Source organism: Lontra canadensis, unplaced genomic scaffold (genome assembly GCF_010015895.1).
Source record: "Lontra canadensis isolate GAN:19392208 unplaced genomic scaffold, GSC_riverotter_1.0 scaffold1, whole genome shotgun sequence".
Taxonomy (NCBI): domain Eukaryota; kingdom Metazoa; phylum Chordata; class Mammalia; order Carnivora; family Mustelidae; genus Lontra; species Lontra canadensis.
Window position 1 is genome coordinate 6,504,550 of NW_022630995.1, and position 22,102 is coordinate 6,526,651.

The following is a 22,102-nucleotide window of genomic DNA, read 5'->3' on the forward strand; positions in this document are numbered from 1 at the left end:
TCTGGCTGCTTGCCCTTGATCGTACGTGTCTGTGGAAGGACAGAAGGGTCAGAAATGCCGTGGAACGCAGTGAGTGCAATGAGGCAACCTAGAAGTGCCATAAGGAGGCTTTTTTTTTTTTTTTTAGATTTTATTCATTTATTTGACAGAGACCACAAGCAGGCAGAGAGGCAGGCAGAGAGAGAGGAGGAAGCAGGCTCCCCGCGGAGCAGAGAGCCCGATGCAGGGCTTGATCCCAGGACCCTGAGATCATGACCTGAGCCAAAGGTAGAGGCTTAACCACTGAGCCACCCAGGCACCCCCGTAGGAGGCTTTTTAAAAGACTTAGTGCAGAGGAAACATGTTCTTATCTGACACGACCACTTTTTTTTTTAAGATTTTTAAAAATTTATTTATGATAGAGTGAGAGCGGGAACACAAGCAGGGGGAGCTGGAGAGAGAGAAGCAGGCTCCCCTCTGAGCAGAAAGCCTGATGTGGGACTCGATCCCAGGACCCTGAGACCATGACCTGAGCCGAAGGCAGACACTGAACAACTGAGCCACCCAGGCGCCCCCGACATGACCACTTTTGATGGGCCATTTGACAATGTTCGTAAAGCTGAGGACACACAGACGCCATGGTGCCCCACTGCTCTGTGTCAGCTCCTTGGCCTGGACAACGCCTGTGTGGACCTGTAAGGAGACGTGCACGGAAAAGTTCATCTCAGTGTGGTTTTAGGAGTGCAAAATCGGAAGCAACCTAAGGCACTCTAAAAAGGAGAACATAAAATTGTGGTGTAGCCATATGATGGGATACCAGAAAGATTTAAAATACAATATATCTTATATTTAAAATATAAATCTTAATAACATAATATTGAACGAAGAAGCAAATTACAGGAAGAGAATGCGGCGTGCTGTTTATATAACACTTCAGTAGAGCAGACCGTGCCGCACATTGTTTATGAATGTGCACGTTTGTGAAAGGATTAAGACCTGCAAAGGGGAGGATAGACCCCAAGTTCAGGACAGCAGTTACCTCTGAGGACGCAGGGAGGCATTGGAATCAGGAGTGTTACGCTGGGGTCGGGACTGTTACACTGGAGTCGCTGTTACGCTGGGGTCGGGACTGTTACACTGGGGTCGGGACTGTTACACTGGGGTCGGGACTATTACACTGGGGTCGCTGTTACACAGGGGCGCCTGCCTGGCTTGGTCGGTTCAGCGCCTGCCTTCGGCTCTGGCCATGGTCCCAGGGCCCTTTGCTACCTTTTCATCTGTCACTTTGTCCCTGCCTCCCGCTTGCTTCTGCTTCGTCCACACTGACTCGTGTCTGTGCTGGTCTGGACGACGCTTCGATTTCTTTCCGTGTGAGACTCCGTCCTGAATGTCCTCTTCATTTTCTACCGCTCCTTCTTCCCCCCTTGGCCTGGTGTGGCTGTTACTACAGTTGCTGCCTCTTAAACTTTTTTCCTGATAATTCCTCTTCTGTACCAAGTGGCTTGAGTTCCTTTCAAGCTTTCCTTTGCATCTTCACTGCCCGCCTGTACCCCGTGGACTTGAGCCACGTTGTGCCTGAGAACAGTTGTGAACTCACTGGCTCTTTCCCCCTTCCCTCCTACCAGATCAGTGTACATAACTTTCAGTGACTTCGAGAGTGTGCGGGGACTGCCTGCCTTCCGCTATAAGGTGCCTGGAGAGATACTAGCCAACAGCTCGGACAATGCCGGCTTCTGTGTGCCCAAAGGAAACTGCCTGGGCTCGGGAGTTCTGAACATCAGCATCTGCAAGAACGGTAAGGGCCCGGGGGAGGGACGTGATCCTATGCGCCTCGGACACAGGATTAGAGTTCCTCAGCAAAGAATGTGGTCAGCCCACGTGAAAGAGTGATTCCGACTTTTCCAGAATAATATTTCATAATATGGCTGTAGAATGGTAAACTACTGGCTTTTCTGCATTGCTTGCTTTTAAAAAAATGTAAGTTATAACTGACATATAACATTGCATTAGTTTCTGGTATACAATCTAACAATGCATGATTTGTATATATTGTAAAATGATCACTGCAATGAGTACGGTTAACATCCATCACTACACATAGTTACAAAGACAGATGTTTTTCTTGTGACAAAGACTCGTGAGACCTATCCTCTTAGCAAGCTGTAAACATGCAGTACAATTAACTGTAGTCACTATGTCGTGTACTACATCCCCGAGACCTTTATTTTGTAACTGGGAATTTGCATCTGTTGACCCCTTTTCCCCCAACCCCACCGTCTCTGACAACCTCTGATCTGTTTTCTGTTTCTATGAGCTTGGTTTGTTGTTGCTGCTGTTTTTAAGTTCCACATGGAAGTGAGATCGTAGATACTTGTCCTTCTCTGATTCATTTCACTTAGCATCATGCCCCCAAGTTCCATCCACGTTGTTCCACATGGCAAGATTTCATTCCTTTTGTGGCTGAATAGTATTCCACTGTGTGTGTGTGTGTGTGTGTGTGTGTGTGTGTGTACACCACAACGTATTTATTCATTCACCCATTGATGGACAGTTAGTTTATTTCCATATCTTGGCTATTGAAAATAATTCTGCAATGAACATAGGGTGCATATATCTTTTCAAATTAGTTTTTATTTTCTTTGGGTAAATACCCAGAAATGGAATTGCTGGATTGTATGGTAGTTCTGTTTTTAATTCTTTTAAGATTTTATTTTTATTTATTTATTAGACAGAGAGAGGGAGCGTGTACATGCAAGCAGGAGGAGGGCAGAGGGGGAAGGAGAGGGAGAATCTCAAGCAGACTCTGCCCTGAGCGTGGTACCTCACACGGAGCTTGATCTCATGACTCTGAGATCATGACCTTAGCTGAAATTGAGAGTCTGACTCTTAACCAACTAAGCCACTCAGGTGCCCCTATTTTTAATTTTTTGAGGACCCTTATATCATTTTCTGTATATATTTTCTATATATTGTGGCCACACCAATTTACATTGCCACCAGCCGTGCACAAGGATCCCCTTTTCTCTGCATCCTCACCAACACCAGTGGTTTCTTGTGTTGTTGATTTTAGCCATTCTGACAGCTGAGAGGTGATACCTCGTTGTGGTTTTGGTTTGCATTTCCCTGATGATTAATGATGTTGAGCACCTTTTCATGCCATTTGTGTATCTTCTTCGGGAAAAAAGTCTATTCGGATCTTCTGCCCATTTTTAAAATTGGATTGTTTGGATTTTCTTGCTCTTGAATTGCATGAGTTCTTTATATATTTTGGATGGATGTTAACCCTTTACAGGTACATGATTTGCAAGTATTTTCTCCCATTCAGTAGGTTGCCTTTTCATTTTATTGGTGGTTTCCTTTGCTGTGTAAAAGTTTTTTTTAGCTTTATGTAGTCCCATTTGTTTATTTTTGCTTTTGTTGCCTTTGCTTTTGGAGTCAGACCCAAAAAGCCATCACCAAGTCTTATGTCATGGAGCTTACTGCCTATGTTTCCTTCTAGGAGTTTTATGGTTTTGGTCTCACATTCAAGACCTTAATCTGTTTTGAGTGAATTTTTGTGTGTGGTGTAAGATAGTGGTCCAGTGTCATTCTTCTGCATGTGGTTGTCCAGTTTTCCTGACATTTATTGAAGACTCTGTTTTTTCCCCATCATATGTTCTTGGCTTCTTTGTGATAAATTAATTGGCCACATGTGCATGGGTTGTATTTTTGGGTTCTCTATTCTGTTCTAATGATGTACGTTTCTATTTTATGCCAATACTGTACTCTTTTGATTACTATAGCTTTGTAATATAGTTTGAAATCAGAGAGTGTGATATTTCCAGCTTTGTTCTTCTTTGTTAAGATTGCTTTGGCTACTTGGGGGTCTTTTGTGTTTCCACACAGTTTTTAGGATTGTTTATTCTATTTCTGTGAAAAATGCCTTTGGAATTTTTATAACAATTGCATTGAATTTGTAAATTGCTTTTGGATAGTATGGGCATTTTAACAATATTAGTTTTTCCAATCCATGAACATGGAATATCTTTTCCATTTATTTGTGTCTTCTTAAATTTCTCTCCTGTTACAATTTTCAGTGTATAGGTCTTTTACCTCCTTGCTTAGATTTATTCCAAGGTATTTAATTCCTTTTGATGTTATTGTGACTGGGATTGTTTTCTCTTTCTTTATTTTTTCTGATATTTTATTTGTCAGAGAGGAGGGGAGAGAGAGAGAGGAGAGGGAGAGAGAGAGAGAGAGAGAGAACCTAAGTAGGGGGAGGGGTAGAGGAAGAAGCAGGCTCCCAGCTGAGCAGAGAGCCCAATGCGGGGCTCAATCCCAGGACTCTGGGATCGTGATCTGAGCCGAAGGCAGATACTTAACCGACTGAGCCACCCAGGCATCCCTGGGATTATTTTCTTAATTTCTCTTACTGAGAATTCATTATTAGTGTTATAGTAACACAACTGATTTTTATATATTGATTTTTTTTTTTAATCTTGCAACTTTACTGAGTTTGTTTTTTAGTTCCAGCAGTTTTTTGATAAGAGTCTTTGGGGTTTTCTTTTTCTTTTTCTTTTTCCTTTTTTTTTTTTAAGATTTTATTTATTTATTGACAGATCACGAGTAGGCAGAGAGGCAGGCAGAGAGAAGGGGAAGCAGGCTCCCCACTGAGCAGAGAGCCTGATGTTGGGCTCAATCCCAGGACCCTGAGATCATGACCCAAGCTGAAGGCAGAGGCTTAACCCACTGAGCCACCCACGTGCCACCAGTCTTTGGGGTTTTCTACATATGATATTATGTCATCTGCTAATAGTGACAGCTTTACTTCTTTACCAATTTGGATGCCTTTTATTTCTTTATCTTGCCAGAGTAATTACTCTGGCTAGGACTTCCAATACTATGTTGAATAACAGTGGCAAAGATAGGTAACCATCCCTTGTTCCTGATTCTAGAGGAATAGCTTTAAGCTTTTCACTGTTGAGTATGATGTTAGCTGCGGGCTTGTTGTATATGACCTTTATTAGGTTGAGAGATGTTCCCTCTATACCTGCTTTATCATGAGTTTTTATCATAATGGATATTGAATTTTGTCATATTCTTTTTTCTGCATCTGTTGAAATGATCACTGATTTTTATCCTTCACTTTGTTAATGTGGTATACCCTGTTGTTTGCTTTGCAAATATTGCATCATCCTTGCATCCCTGAAGTAAATCCCACTTCATTATGGTGTACAATCCTTGTAAAGTATTGTTGAATTCAGTTTGCTAATATTTTGTTGAGGATTGTTGCATTTATGTTCCTAAGGGATATTGGCCTATAATTTTCTTTTCTTGTGGTATCCTTGTCTGGTTTTGGTATCAGGGTAATGCAGGCCTTGTGAAAATGAGCTTGGAAATGTTCCCTGCCCTTCTATGTTTTAGAATACTTTGAAGGATTGGTATTAATTCTTCTTTGAGTATTTGGTAGAATTCACCACTGAAGCCATCTGATCCTGGACTTTTGTTTGGTAAGAAGCTTTTGATTACTAACTCAATCTCCTTACTAATAATTGATCAATTCAGATTTTCTGTTTCTTCAAGATTCAGTCTTGGAAGGTTATGTTTCTGGGAATTTATACATTTCGTTTAGGTGGTTTGTTGGCATATAATTGTTCATAGTAGTCTCCCATGATCCTTTGTATTTCTGTGGTATTAGTTGTACCATCACTTCTTTCATTTCTGATGTATTAATTTGAGCTCTCTTTTTACTTGAGGAGTCTTAGCAAGAGTTTGTCAATTTTATCTTTTCAAAGAACCAGTTCCTTGCTTCATCGATCTTTCCTATTATCTTTTTAGTCTCTATTTAATTTATTTCCACTCTGATCTTTGTTATTCCCTGCTTCTTCTAACTTTGGGCTTCATTTTTTCTTCTTTTTCAAATAACTTAGCTTATTTGACAATTTCATGTTTCTTGAGATGGGTTACTTACCACTGTGAATTTCTGCCTTAGAATTCCTTTTGCTACATTCCATAAATTTTGATATGTTGTATTTTCACATTCATTCATCTCAAGGCATTCTTTGATTTCTGCTTTGACTTCTTTTTTGACTCATTGGTTACTCGAGATCATGTTTTATAGTTTCCTCATGTGTGAATTTTCCAGCTTTCTTACTATAATTGATTTCTAGTTTTATGCCATTGTGGATAGAAAAAAATGCTTGATGTGATGTCAGTCTTTTTAAATTTTTAAGACTTGTCCTAACATATAATCTGTCCTGGAAAATGTTTCACGTGCACTTGAGAAGAATGTGTATTCTGGTGCTTTTATATAGAATGTTTTTTATGTATCTAAGTTCATCTGGTCTCATGTGTCATTTAAGGCCAATGTTTCCTTTTTGATTTTCTGTCTGGATGACCTGTCTGTTGAGGTGAGTGGAGTGTTACAATCTCCTGCCATTATTGTTTGGCTATCTATTTCTCCTTTTAGGTCTGTTAATATTTATATATTTAGGTGCCCCCTATGTTGGGTGCATAAATATGTACAAATGTTATATCCTGGATGCCTGGGTGGCTCAGTCGTTAAGCATCTGCCTTCAGCTCAGGTCATGATCCCAGGGTCCTGGGATTGAGACTCACATGGGCTCCCTGATCAGCGGAAGGCCTGCTTCTCCTCCCACTCCCCCTGTTTGTGTTCCCTCTCTTGTTATGTCTCTCTCTGTCAAATAAATAAATAAAATCTTTTTTTAAAAATGTTATATCCGGGGCGCCCGGGTGGCTCAGTTGTTGAGCGTCTGCCTTCAGCTTGGGTCATGATCCCAGGGTCCTGGGATTGAGCCCCACATCGGGCTCTCTACTTGGTGCATAGCCTGCTTCTCCCTCTCTCACTCCCCCTGTTTGTGTTCCCTCTCTCGATGTCTCTCTGTCAAATAAATTTTTAAAAAAATCTTTAAAAAAATTTAAAAAAAAATGTTATATCCTTGGGACACCTGGATGGCTCAGTTGGTAAGGCGTCTGCCTTCAGCTCGGGTCATGATCTCAGGGTCCTGGGATCGAGCCCCACATCGGGCTCTCTGCTCTGCAGGGAGCCTGCTTCCTCCTCTCTCTCTCTCTGCCTGCTGCTCTGCCTACTTGTGATCTCTCTCTGTCAAATAAATAAACAAAATCTTTTTAAAAATGTTATATCCTCTTTTTGGACTGATTGTTTTATCATTATATAATGCTCTCCTTTGTCTCTTTTTATAGTGTTTGTTTTAAAGTCTTTTTTGTCTGATGTAACTAAAGCTACCCCAGCTTTCTTTTGATTTCCAATGACATGGAACATTTTTCCTTCCATGTACTTTCAGTCTCTATGTGTCTTTACGTCTGAAGTGAATCTCTTTAGGCAGCATATGGATGGGTCTTGTATTTTTATCCATTTGACCACTCTGCATTTGATTGGATAATTTAGTCCATTTACATTTAAAGTCATTATTGAAGGGCACTTGGGTGGTACAGTCAGGTTAGCATCCAATTCTTGGTTTCGGCTTGGGTCATGATCTCAAGAATGTGAGATTGGTCCCCTTGTCAGGCTCTGGGCACAGTACAGAGTCTCCTTGAGGTTTTGCTCTTCTTCTGCCTCACCTCTGCACACACACGCTCACTGTCTCTAGAATAAGTAAATCTTTAAAAAATAAATAAAGTAATTATTGATAACTATAAACTTATTGCCATTGTGTTCATTGTTTTCTGGCAGTTTTGTAATTCCTCTGCTCCTTTCTTCCTTCTCTTCTGTAATGCTTCTTATTCCTAGAATGTCATGTTGTGTTCTTTCTGGGTGGTAGTTTAGAAGTCTTAATAGTAATGATAGTTCATGTTTACCAAGCACTTATAGTAGTCATTATTCTAAATGGTTTATGTATATACATGTAGTTAATATGTGGAAATTAACTGATTTCATGTTCATAACAATGCTAAACGAGAAAGTGGAGAACTTGGTAATGAGAAAGTACATATCTTGTTAAAAATTTATGATGATTTCAGCATTGGGGAGGGTATGTGATATGGTGAGTGCTGTGAAGTGTGTAAGACTGACGAATCACAGACCTGTACTCCTGAAGCAAATAATACATTATATGTTAATTAAAATAATAAATTAAAAATTTTATGATGATTTCAAAACAGAGGGTTTTTATTAACATATAATGTATTATTTGTTTCAGGGGTACAGGTCTGTGAATCATGAGTCTAACACATTTCACAGCACTCACCATGGCACATACCTTCCCCAATGTCCATAACCCAACCACCCTAACCCTCCCCACCAATCCCCAGCAACCCTCAGTTTGTTTCCTGAGATTAAGAGTCTCTTATGATTTGTCCCCCTCCCCGGTCCCATCCTGTTTGATTTTTCCCTCCCTTCCCCACAAAACCCCCCGCCCTGCCTCTCAAATTCCTCATATCAGAGAGATCATATGGTAATTGTCTTTCTCTGATTGACTTATTTTGCTTAGCATACCTGACTACAAATTTCTCAGTGTCTCTGAATGTCTGAGCTATTCTGCTCCTTTCCATGAATGAGGCAAAATTATTGCTTGTACAACTGACAAAGCATTTTCTTCATCTTGAGAACTAGCTTTAACAATCATATGTTGCATAATTAGTCACAGTGTTCTTACTAGATAGGCATCCAGAGGCCTCTTTTTATAATCATGGAAAGCAAGGCTCAGAGAGGTAAAATGGTTTTTATAAAATTTTTGTCTCTGAGCAAATCCCTGCTAGAACGTAGGGTCTTCTCCTGTCCATGCTGTGGTACGTCTTAGGCCACAATTCCTCTTTAAAGTTTCTTTTGAGAAATTTTGTAACCCCTCTTTCCTAAATAAAGTAATGTGCTAACTTTTGCCCTCTTATCTAATTTGCTTGAAAAAAAAAATCTCCTTTTGGGGTAAGTCTCAAGTCAGCAGTATACCTCCCTATTCCTTCCCTCATGGCACTGGCTCCTAAACCTGGCCTTGCATGGGAATTATCTGAAGAGTCATTAAAAATAGATGTCCCAGAGCCCCCAGAACCTGTATTTTTAACATGAGCTCCAGGTGATTCTCATGAAGGTGGTGCGTACTATTTGGAAACCACTGTGCCCGGGGACATGGCACCCTTCCCTGGAGATAAGACCAAAGTAGATGGGAACAAGTGCCTGCTTCTGACCTCTCCTGCTTCCTTACTAGGTGGATGGTCCTGAAATAGTGCCTTGCCCACTCAGTCCATGTGCTTCTGGCTCAAGGCACAAATGTGGACATATTTTTTTCTCATTGTTTTGCTAACATTCTACTTCCTCAAAAAGTTGATGTCAAGATCAACAAAGATTCTCTCTGGCAAATCACTGTCTTGCTACAGTCCTTTTCCTCATGCCTCTTATGTACTCCCAGTTGTGGACCAAAAAGTTGGTGTCTCTGGAATTATCCTCAGGTGTTTCGAATTTCCCTGGAGAACATTTTGGATAGTGGGATGAGAGAGTGTTCTAGAGTCAGGCAGATCTGGATTTGATTCATATTCTGTCTGTTAGCACATTAGCCAAGTTGATGAAGGAGGTAAAAACCTCAGGGGTGCCTGGGTGGCTCAGTCATTAAGTGTCTGCCTTCAGCTCAGGTCATGATCCCAAGGTCCTGGGATCGAGCCCCGCATTGAGGTCCCTGCTCAGTGGGGAGTCTGCTTCTCCCTCTCCCTGTCCCACTGCTTGTGTTCCCGCTCTCGCTGTGTTTCTTGGTGTTGAATAAAAAAAATCTTAAAAAACGAAAAGAAAAGAAATGGAGGTAGACCTCAGTTTTCTCATCTGTAATATGGGAATTGATGATAACTTCCTTGAAATATTGTGTGAAGGTGAGAGATTATGTATATAAAACACTCAAGACAATATCTGGCCCTTATTAAGTTCCCAATAAATCTTTAAAAATACATTTTAAAGATCACTGTAGATCTCAAATAAGGAAATTATGGCTTTGTGAAACTGTTTAGTGAGTAGTTTCTTCCTAAACAAAACACACGGGCATGACAGATGATACGTGTCTTGAGCATGGCTGGTAGATATTAAGCAAATCTAAATTATTTGGCAATCAGCAAATTTCTCCAGCAATTTCTGGATCCCTCTATCCTCTTCAATAGCACGATCTAGAATAGGTTTCTTTTAATAACTTGTTTCCCTATTTGTTCCTTTCCTAAAAAAATCTTACTAAAGTATATTTGACAATACAGTGTTCTTTAAGCCTCACAGCATAGTGATTTGACAGTTCTGTATATTAACATTCACCATAATAAGTGCAGTCACATCTGTCACCATAAAACATTATTACAATTATTGACTGTCTTCGCTATGCTATGCTATTCATGTCTGTGTGACTTTCTTATTTTATAACTGGAAGTTTGTACCTCTTAATCCCCTCCATTTATTTCACCCAACTCCCCCAGTCACCTACTTTCTAGCAACCACCACATTGATTTCTGTATTTATAGGTCTGTTTCTGTTTTGTTTGTTTTGATTTTAGTTACTACAAGTAACATGTTATTTGTCTTTGTCTGAGGTCTTTCACTTAGCATAATACCCTTTAGGTCCATCTATGTTGTCACAAATGGCAAGACCTCACTCTTTTTTTATGCTTCAGTAATATTCTGTTGTACATAGATGCCACATCTTCTTTATCCATTCAGCTGTCGATGACACTATTGTAAGTAATGCTTCAGTGAATATAGGGCTGTGTGTTTCTTTTCAAATTAGTATTTTCATTATCTTTGGGCAAATACTCAGTGATAGAATTATCAGATCATATGGTATTTCTATTTTTTAATTTTTGGAAGAAACTCTACACTATTTTCCACTGTGGTGGTACTAGTTTACCCACCAACAGTACATGAGGGTTACTTTTTCTCCACGTTCTCATCAACACTTGTTATTCTAATCTCTTTTGATACTAGCCTGAACAACAGGTGTAAAGTGCTAGCTCCTTGTTATTTCAGTTTGCATTTCTCTGATGATGTGTGATGTTGAGTATTTTTTCTTGTGTCTGTCAGCTAACTGGATGTCTTCTTTGGAGAAATGTCTATTCAGGTCCTCTGCCCACTTTATAACAAATTATTTGTTTTTTCAGTGTTGAGTTGTATAAGTTCTTTATATATATTGGATATGAACCCCTTATCTTTTCCCATTCAGTAGGTTGCCTTTTTCTTTTGTTGATGGTTTTCTTTGCTGTGCCAAAGGATTTTATTTTGGTGTGGTCCTGATAGTTTACTTTTGCTTTTGTTTCCCTTGCCAGAGGAGACATATCTATAAATATGTTGTTAAGGCCAATGTCCAAGAGATTATTGCCGTTTTTTTTTTTTCTTTTCCTAGGAGTCTTATGGTTTCAAGGCTCATACTTGGGTCTTTAATCTGTTTTGAGTTTACTTTTGTATATGGTGTAAGAAAGTGGTCCCGTTTCATTTTTTTACATGTAACTGGCCAGTTTCCCCAACACGATTTATTGAAGAGATTGCCTTTCCCTCGTTGTATGTTCTTGCCTCCTTTGTCAGAGATTAATTGACCATACACTTGATTAATAAAGCTTTGTAGCATATCTTGAAATCTGAAACTGCGATGCCTTCAGCTTTGTTCTAATTTCTCAAGATTGCTTTGGCCTATTCGGGGTCTTTGTAGGTTCTTACAAATTTTAGGATTATTTGTACCAGTGCTGTGAAAAATGCTACAGGTATTTCGATGGGTTTGCATTGATTGCAATGTGGATTGTCTTGGCTATTATGGACAGTCTCTATTTGAGTTTTAAAATGAATAGGGAAGAAAATAAAAGAAAAAACAGCAGATCATGTGGGCAAACCTTGAGCTAGTCAAATGCTGGGCAGATAGCATGACCAGGCAAAGTCTTAAAAAATTCTGTATCAACATATTCAGGAGAAGAAAGCCTGTCTTAGGTAAACCAGGAAAAGCAGAAAAACAGAAAAGCAGGCCAAAAAAAAAAAAAAAAGTCCTTTTACTGGTAGAGATTTGCTGTTGAAACAAGTGCTTTCAGATGAGATGTCTTTCATTCAGTTAGAATTCTGCCTTCATCACCTGACAGCTGGATGCCCCGGGATCTGTTTTGTTCTAACTCGTCTGAACTTCACTGTCCTCAAATGCAAAATGAAGTTAATAGGTTTAACTTAATAGGGCTCCTGGGAATGTTAATTAAAATAATGTGTGTAAACCTTTATATTTCATAGATGCAAGAAATACTGAAGAATATGTAATTTAGCTATGACTTCAGTATATATGGTAGAATAAAATAATGTTAGGATCAATGAGATGTCAGCAAATGAGTATAAATCCCAAACTAGAAGGTGTCGGATGGAATTTAACCTGCCCCCTCCCCCACCCGAGGCTACTTATGGATAGAACTTCCCCCTCCATAGGAACCAGGTTTGTGGGCAGGAACTTCCCATTCGTCTTGGACATTCAAGAATCACATCATTCATTTCTGTTTTCCTTAAAACGCAGGTGCACCTATTATTATATCTTTCCCACACTTCTACGAAGCGGACCAGCAGTTCGTTTCCGCCATAGACGGCATGCATCCCAATAAGGACGATCATGAGACATTTGTGGACATAAATCCTGTGAGTGCACATGTCTTCCTGGTAAAAGCTTGCATTTTATTCTGTCCAACACAGTGTTTATTGGCTTAGTCCAGAGCCCGTTAACATTACCGTCGCCTCGCATATACGTATTCAAGGGGAAAAGACTCAGCTCTGTGCACTCGATACCTAGTCTCATGGCCTAACAGGATGAACTGTGTGGCCCTGACAGGCAGAAATAGCGGCAAACCTAACGAAAAAGCACCTGTAAACATTGCATCGCTGGAATAACCGAGATTGGACCCGTAAAACCTGGCCAGTGCTCCGCTGCCAGCCTAGGACTTGAACGTGTACACATTCTCCCACTGGCAGACAGATCAGCAGGGTCGAAGACACATTCTTTTTTTGCTCACTGCCGGGAATATTTTGATTGAAATTTAAATATATGGTTTTTTTTTTTTTTAAAGATTTTATTTATTTACTTGACAGAGACTCAGCGAGAGAGGGAACACAAACGGGGAGAGTGGGAGAGGGAGAAACAAGCTTCCCGCGGATCAGGGAGCCCAATGCAGGGCTCGATCCCAGGACTCTGGGATCAGGACCTGAGCGGAAGGCAGACACTCAATGACTGAGCCACTCAGGCGCCCCGAGCCTCAGTTACTTCTAGCCAGCCTGGTCTGCAGGCACTGTTGAGAGTTTATTGTATGATATTAATTTAAAAGGCATTAGATATACATGTACTTTGATCCTATTTTCAAAGAGGAGATAATCTAAAAACCACGTTAAAAGGAAAGGAATATCGTTTGATGACGTGAGAGCCTCTCAGTGTTGGAACTGAGTTAGAGGTCAGGTATCTTCATTTGGGGGATTTTGAGCACAGGGAACAGTAAAGAAAAAGTAAGAACAGTCTTTCAGCTCCGCAATTTATAGGCACTTTGCTCTTGTGTCTGAGAAATCAATGGTTTTATCTTTTTGTGAAAAATATCCAGTGTTTTTCCCCCTTGCCCCCCTCCCCTGCCTTTTCTCTTCACCTTCAATCAGTTCCTCTTCCTCAGCAGAAAGGTGGGCAGGTGCTTGTCCCCGAGGGCCAGGGCAGTCCCTTAACCCCAGTTCAGAGGCGAAGCGGCCAGGGGCAGACGGCCTTCCCGGCTTTGTGGGCGCCCCGACCATCCCGGGACCGCTCTCTGGCTAGAGCCCCCTCCTGGCAGGGTTGCCCAGGGCTTCGCCATCCAGAGGGGAGCGTCCTGGGTGCTCGCCAGCAGCACCCATGTCAGGCTTCGCCCTAGCCCTGCTGCATCACGGTCTGCACGGCCACCAGGCCCCAGAGCTCGCACGCGCCGTAAAGTTTGGGAGGCACCGGTCCACCAGGCGCCGACCACAGCCTCAGATCTGCCTCTGCCCTGGGGTCCGTGTTCCCTTGTCCCTCCCGTCCTCGCGGACGTGGCAGCGGCCACGCTGCTTGTGAGCTTCGCGTGGAGCTGGTGCTCGGCCGAGAGAAGCTGTTCGTGGTTTTAACAGCCCTCATATTTTCTTCCCACTCCTCTGATCTGCAGTTGACTGGAATTATTCTAAGAGCCGCGAAGAGGTTCCAGATCAACGTTTACGTCAAGAAGCTAGAAGACTTTGCGTAAGTTTCACCCTTTCGTCGAGGCAGTGGGTCGTTTTGCTGCCCTGACTCTCCGGTGGGTCGGTGTCAGCAGACGGATCCCTTTCTAAGTCCGCTCCCTCCTGCCCTTCAGGGATGAGGCATCATCGGCACCCGCAGAGGCTGTCTTGGTTTTGGAATTTACTTACTTTATTTAACCAAACACGTACAGCCTGCTCTCTGTGGATCACACATTGTTCCAAGTATTTTACACACAGGAACTCATGTATTCCTCACGGTTACGCTGTGTTAGCCCCATTTTACAGGTGAAGAAACCAAGGCACAGAGAGGGGACTCAAGGCCACAGAGTCCAGGCCTCCCCACGCCATGCGGCATTACCCTTGCCATGACTCTGGTCACCTCCCTTCCTGTCTTCCCACTGCTCCCACCCAGGGCCACAGGCTCCCAGTTAACAGGCAGTTAACATAGGCTCCTGAGTCCAGCCTCTCCTCCCCACACTCCATCTAAAAGCCACCACTTAACTAGGATTAGTAAGCACAATTTCCTGCTGAGACTTTTCAATGGGAATTTTAGGGGTATGAGAAGATGCTTATGACTTAATGAAAAAACAAATTGTAAAACTGTGCATAATAGTATGTATCTATTCTTTGTTTCTGTCTGTCTACCATCTGTCTATTACAGCACTTGGCTCCCCCATCAGATTTGCAGATTTAACCCCACATGTCATGGATCTCTCTAGAAAATAAATGTGGTTTGCAAGAATGCATTTTGCCACCCCTGTGTATTTTCCTGAGGCAGTGTAAATTAGTAGTTAAGACCTAGAGCCTTAGAATCAAAGTGAAATTACAGTCCTATTGGTCCTGGGCAAATGAATCTGAGCCATAATCCCTGGGACAGTGGTACCTACCACAGGAGACTAGTGAGAGAATTAAATGAGATCAGGTCCCGAAAACAGCAGGTGCAGAGATGGTTCTTGGTAACGGGCTTGAGCAAAGATAATACGTAGGGGCCTGGTCATAAAACATTCTGAGGAGGGGCGCCTGGTGGCTCAGTTGATTAAGCATCCGACTTTTGATCTCGGCTAGGGTCTTGATCTTAGGGTTGTGGAATGCAGCCATACACTGGGCTCTGCACTCAGTGGGGAGCCCTGCTCCCACAGCTTATCCCACAGCTTACCTCTCCAGGCCAGTGTGCTATCATAATGAGGATGTCTATAAAATAATCTCAGACATTGTCTTTTTTTTATTGAGGCACGATTGACAGCCATTATATTAGCTTCAGGTTTACAATATAATGAATCGACATTTATATGTATTACAGAAGGATCAGCAGTCAGTCTAATTACCCATCACCACACTAGGTACAGATTTCTCTTCTTGTGATGACACTTTTCAGATCTTCTCTCTTAGCAGCTCTCCCTGTGGTTACAATATTATTCACTATAGTTGCCGTGTTGTATGTTACATCCCCAGGACTGACTTATTTTAGAACTGGAAATTTTTACCCTTTGACTCCCTCCACCCATTTTGCCCACCCCCAACCCCCAACTCTGGCAGCCACCCATCCGTTCTCTGTGTCCATGGGCTCGGTTTGTTTGCTTTGTTTGTTTTAGATTCCACGTATAAGGGAGAATATATAATATTTGTCCCTCTCTGTCTGATTCGCTTAGTGTAGCGCCCCCAGGGGCCATTCAGGTTGTCACAAATGGCAAGATTGCGTTCTTTTTTATGGCTCAGTAGTATTCCAGTGTGAATATATATCAAGTTTCCTTTATTGATTCATCCGTTGATGGACACTTTGGTGGTTTCCATATCTTGGTTATTAGATAAAAATACTGCAATGAACCTAGGGGTGCATGTGTCTTTTTGAGTTAGTGTTTTCATTTTCTTTGGCTAAATATCCAGAAGTGGAAACGCTGTATGGTACTTCTGTACATTATATGGTACCATATGCCATTATACGGTAGTTCTGTTTTTAATTTTTCGAGGAACCTGCATGCTCTTTTCCAGACTGGCTGCACCAATTTACCTTCCCACCAGCAGGGTAAGGATTCCCTTCATCCACATCCTCACCAACACTCACTACTTTTTGCCTTTTGACGCTAGCCCCTCTAACAGGTATGAGGTGATATCTCATGGTGGTCTTGATTTGTCACCTTTTCTCTTTATAGTGAAACGGGAAACATTAGAACCCTGGTTTTCCCAGTGATGTATATCAATGAGGTAAGTCGTGGGAGGCAGCCACGGGTATGTTTCACTTGTGAAAGTGTGGGAGACTTCCCTTATGACGTCTGCTATTGTAACTGCGTGATGTAAGATGTGAGAAAGGGGGAAAGTGATTTTTAAAAACTTGTTTGTCTTCAGAAAATTTTCTGTTTATATGTTTACATGAGGCTGACTGTGTTTGAGATTTGAAAATATGTTTGAGATTTGAAAAAATTTCCTTTCTCAAGAACATATTTTGGCGGAGACTCTCTTTCTGGGCAGCTGGTTATGTCAGAAACAAAATGCAGAGCTAAATGAAGCAATGTCAAACACTGTGGACATTTTAGTGATACGTGGTTGCCTTATCTTTTATCATAGCCTATAGGGTTTTTTTTAACTTCCTGATAAACAAACATATATCATGAATTATAGGACAAAGACCTGTCATAATTCAAACAAAAAGTATTTCCCTAATGAAATATTTCTTTCTTTCACACTATACTCATAGAAATTTTATCCTAAAATATTAGGTATAAATTAAAGTTTTGCAAGTAAAAACATTTTCAGAAAGCTCAGAAAACACCTGCTATCTCAGACACCTGTGATAAATTCTTTTCTGAATCACATGCATTTACTGTACAAATCTCCTCAATTTCCCTCTTTCTCCCACCCAGTTTGGAGGGGGAACATGTAGGGGTTTTTCCTCTCTAATAAATTCTTGATTGGCTTGCTTCTGTTGTTAACAGCACCATTTTTAAAAGTTTTTGTTATTTTTCTCTGTTCCCTAAAAAATCAATCAATCAATCAATCAATCAATCATAACCTTGCTCTGTATAGAAAATTCAGTAACAGTGATTGGCAAGAAAAAGGAAAGCTAAAATAACTTTCACAAAACCTGGGCAAGATTGATATTATTCTTAACTTGCTTATTTTACTCAACAGCGTGTTGTTAAAGTGTTTCCAATAATAACTTTGTAAAAAATAATTTAATGTCTTACACTTTGTCAAACTAACATGAGCTGTTTATAAAGCTCTTGGAAAATTATAAAATTTATACTTTAGAAGTGAATCACCAAACAAATATTGAATCATTGTATTGTATACCCAAAACTAATCTGTTTATGTCAGTTATACCTCAATTAAAATCTTTAAAAAATATTTGAAAGGCAAATCACTGATAACCTGCCCTTCAGAAACAAGTGCAGCTGACATGGCTCATGTTGCCTCTTAGCATTTTTCTGGTTGTGATATTAGATAGTTGAGACCATTCCATAAATACAGTTTTATAACCTCCTTTTTTCATCTGGCATTACTTTGGTAGCCACATTTATAAACTTTTGAAGGGTTTGTGATTGCAATTCTAAGACAAGACTTTCATTGTTTCCTAAGAAAATGTGGGCAATATTCACCAATTTCTAGGATCTGTTTGCAGTTGCTCCTGAGTTGTCATTGTTACTATTTGCAGAGAAGGACCCAGAAGCAGGGCTTTTTGAAAATGGGGAAGGACCCTGCTCTGCCGGCTTGTGTTCCTAGTTGTGTTCATGTTTGAAGTCCCCTCCAACTCAACGATCGCTTTGCTTTTTTGTTGAAGACTATATTAAGTCCAGGGAATTGTACCTCCTAGAAAGGACTTGACTTTACTCTCGAAAAAGGAAACATTAGACCTTGATATGACCTTGGATACTGCTCTCCCACCTCCTTTTTGGATATTGGCCAGTTACTGGAAGCTCCAGTCCTAGAAACCCATCCTCTGCCTCAGTCTAGTGTAGGTTCAGCCTAAATTAAGCCCAAAGTTCCATTTGTTGCTCATAATTTTTATGAAATTAAGCTCTCCAGACACCTCACCCATTACAATTTAAAGAGATAAGATGTGTGCTCTGCATCCAGAAAGTGTTATTCTAGAACATTTCCTTGGTTATCAATACCCTCTGGAATTCTAGTGAGCCTCAAGACATCTTTAGACAACCTGTTGAGACCTCTGGTCTTTTTAGGAAACTTATTTTTAAGAAACTTTTTTTTAAAAGATTTTATGTTTAAGTAATCTCTACACCTAACATGGGGCTCGAATTCACCACCCAGAGACCAAAAGTTGTACACTCTACCAACGGAGCCAGGCAGGGTCCCAAGACCCCTGGTCTCCATTACTAGAGATTTAACCAAGACAGTAATTATACTTTCCACATATTATTTTTGGAATATTTCATTCAGTCAGTCAACTGGCATTAATTCAGCACCTACTGTTTGTAGAGTACTATTTCTGACATTGAGGTGATTAAGATATAAGTCTTGCCTTTGGAAACCTCACAGTCACAAGGAGACCTACAGATCAACAGACAGTTACTGCACAGAGTGCGCAGTGATGGGGGGTTTTAGGGACTGGTACAGAAGCTTAGTAAAGGGACTTTTAACAGGCCTGAGTTGGCCAGAGAAAACTTCTGGTTGGAAGTTATGCTGAATTAGATATTAGAGGATGAGTTGGAGTTGTCTGATACAAATGATGGTATTATTTTGTTATTTTTTATTACTCTTTCCCTCCTACTTCCAACTTAATTTGAAAGAAAGACATATTTTCGGGGTGCCTGGGTGGCTCAGTGGGTTAAGCCTCTGCCTTTGGCTCAGGTCATGATCTCAGGGTCCTGGGATCGAGCCCCGCATCGGGCTCTCTGCTCGGCAGGGAGCCTGCTTCCTCCTCTCTCTCTGCCTGCCTCTCTGCCTACTTGTGATCTCTCTCTGTCAAATAAATAAATAAAAATCTTAAAAAAAAAAAAGAAAGACATATTTTCAGGAAAAAAAAAAGATGTTAATGAATAAATGCCCCTCTGGTTACTCTAATTTATAAATGAATTTTTAGTCTCTTCAGTTTGCTAATGGGAAGACTTACCCAAATTATGGTTAATGATTTGGAGGAAAGATAGAGCAGAAAACTCTACACCCTGCGTATTTAGTAATCAGGGGATACTATTTTCTTGCCTTCCAGAGTGTTCTCATTGATAAAGAGACTGCAAGTCGACTGAAGTCTGTGATTAACACCACTTTGATCATCACCAACATACCCTACATCGTCATGGCGCTGGGCGTGTTCTTTGGTTTGGTCTTCACCTGGCTTGCGTGCAGAGGACAGGGGTCCATGGATGAGGTGAGCAGTGGCTGGAGGAACGTCTCCCTCACTGGGTAACTTTACCCGACGAGGTCCGCTGTGCTCCACTGCAGGGCTGTCAACGGCTCCATCACCGGAACCCCCAGGTGGATTCTGGGGGTTTGTGCAGGGCGCGGTGATTTCCTGGCCACGTTACTACTGAACCAAAGGAGGCAAAGCAAGTGTGTCAGAGAGGGAGGAGGAATGCAGTGATGCTGTCTAGGATTGGGGGCTGTCTTGGTAGGCCTGGAATCCCTGGGAGTGATCTTCATATTTAGGAAAATAGCCCGAAAGGAGAGGGAGAATATTTAACAGCTAAACGTCTGGACTTTGGTGTCAGATTGGTTCAAATCCCAGTTCTGCCTCTTAATGGTGGCGTGGCACTAAAATGGGCCTCAATTCTTCATCTGTAAAGTGGGATCATGAGAGAACCTGCTTGAAGAGGTTTTTCATGAGGATTAGAGGGTATAGTGAACAGAAAGCACTTGGCCCTGGTGTTAGCATTTCATAGGAGCTCGATAAGCATGAGTTGTGGGATGAAGCAATTCAAAGATTATAAAGTCAAGACAAGCAGAGACCTGCTTGGAAGGAATCAGAGGATGCCGGAAGATGCCTCCCACTGAGTCATCACTGCGTATGAAATGACTGGCGCAGGGGACCAGTAACGTTCCTGCAGAGAAGGGACCCCACCCCCAAAAATGGTTGGGATAAACAGGGTTCTGTTGGCCTAAGTGACCAGCTGGCCCACCCATGACCATGAATGAGCCTTCCCTGTGGGAGCCCTTCTTAAATTCTCAGCAGTGTCCCTTTCTGCACCAAAGGCTTTTCCCTTTCCCTTTTCTCTTCTGCTGTGCCCATCAGGGCAGTGTGACTTAGGTGTGAGGTGATTATCTTGCCATTCCTGTGTCTGAGGTAATTATCTTGCCATTCCTGTGTCTGGGCCTCCCTTCCGGTCTGACGTCGCACAGTCACTGAGATTTTCATGAGCGCAGGTGAAGGCCCAGGTAAATGCTCTCACTACTCCTGCCATTAACCATCTGCGTGTAGTCAACAAGCAAGCGACAACTGGGCACCCACCGCCTCTGAGACATAGTTCCCTGGTAGGTTTTGAACCAGGAAGGAGCAAGTCCATGGAGTGTGCCCATGAGGGTTTTGGGCCCCAGGGGTGCAGGGGAGGGCGTTGCTGCAGAATCAGGAGCCAGGCTGAGGGCCCAAGGGCAAGGCAGCAGCAAGCTGAGTGACAGCCACCCTCCTGTCAGTCTCTCCTCCCATCTTCCCCCACCGCCCTGTCCCCCAGCGTTTCCCCTCCTGGGAGAACTTTCTGAAGGGACCACCTGACGCCGCTGTCCCCTCTCTTCTGAGTCTCAGGGAACCGCAGACGAAAGGGCACCCCTCATACGAACCTAACCGTGGCCCGAGCTGGGCGGAGGAGCCATGTGAGCTGTCCTGACCCGGACCATCCGCGTCTACACGGGCATGTGGCCTGTCCCAGAGAGGAGGGAGGAGACCCCGCGCTGGCGAGTGAGGAGAGCATCCCGGCGGGAGGTTAAACGACTGACTGACTCGGTTGGCCGTCAGGCTTTATAAAATTGTTTGTTTTCCATGTGTCTGGCAGGTATTTAATAAACTCTTGTGTAGTGATTTTTTTTTTTTTAATTGGGTGCTGGTAGCTCCAGAACTGTGTGACCACTGTCGTGGTTAAAATGTGTCCGCGTGGCTTGTTAACGTCCCTCCGTCTAACCTTCTTCAGTGTGTTTCAGTCACCAACTTTGTGCTTGAAATATATAAAGACGATTTTCTGTTGTATTTCACCCCAAAACAGAAGGAAGGAAGAGTTCGGAACCCAGGGTAAAATGGTAGCCTCATAAGTACATCCTTAAAAGGCATCTAATTTCCTCTTTTTAAGAAGTGATATATTGTATTTCATGCTAATCTTCGGTTCATAATTCCTCCAGGAAAATAATTAGATCTTTTGACTCCTTGCAAGCCCAGTGGGGAAGGGATGTGGGGGGTGTGCAGTGGGGGTGAGCCCTGTGAGTTGATTGTGATTAAGCACCTGAGGCATTTTTGCTCGTACTTTTGTGAATTGAAAGGATGTACAGATAATGTTGGTGTGGACAGGTACAGATGTTTCATGTGGAGTAGAAGTAAATGCTAGTTATGACATTTGTGGGTAGTTTGGGAGGTTTTTTTGTTTTTTGTTTTGCTTTTAGTCAAAATAATCTTGGTGTGGAAAGGTGCTTCGGAGAGGTGTCACCAGTAAGTGATTTTTCCCCCAGTCATCCGCGCCAAATATGATACTCTATTAATTACAATATTATTGAGTGATTCTTTGTAAAATTATTTACGAATATGGGAAATCCATCCATTCACAGCCCGAGTTACACACACACTTCAGGAAGTCTGACGGCGCTCACAGGATATTTCTTCCGGGGCAGTCTTCATGGGAACTTTGAAATTGTTTTTGTAAGTTGGCTTTCTGTCTCCAGATTTGGCCCCTTCCAGTGTTCTGTGGTTCACTGTCACTCATGAAGAGAGAAAAATGTGCCCTACACATCCTGTGACAATCATCTTGCTGACAGAATGAATGATGGTGTTTTAAAATATTGCACAGAAAAGGCTTTAAAGAAAGGTCCCTAGGGACCC

The 22,102-nt window shown here is 41.9% G+C and overlaps 1 protein-coding gene across 1 annotated transcript in view; it reads left to right on the forward strand.

The window, feature by feature from the left end:
* SCARB2 (scavenger receptor class B member 2) overlaps nt 1–21,771 on the forward strand; it is a 70,008-nt gene extending 48,237 nt beyond the window's left edge. Inside the window, exons 7-12 of the mRNA XM_032837136.1 lie at nt 1,605–1,774; nt 12,434–12,552; nt 14,064–14,137; nt 16,287–16,338; nt 19,298–19,456; nt 20,825–21,771. Coding sequence (XP_032693027.1) covers nt 1,605–1,774; nt 12,434–12,552; nt 14,064–14,137; nt 16,287–16,338; nt 19,298–19,456; nt 20,825–20,863 — 613 coding nt within the window. The 3' untranslated portion in view covers nt 20,864–21,771. The remainder of the gene's footprint in view (nt 1–1,604; nt 1,775–12,433; nt 12,553–14,063; nt 14,138–16,286; nt 16,339–19,297; nt 19,457–20,824) is intronic.
* Nucleotides 21,772–22,102: the final 331 nt, after the last annotated feature.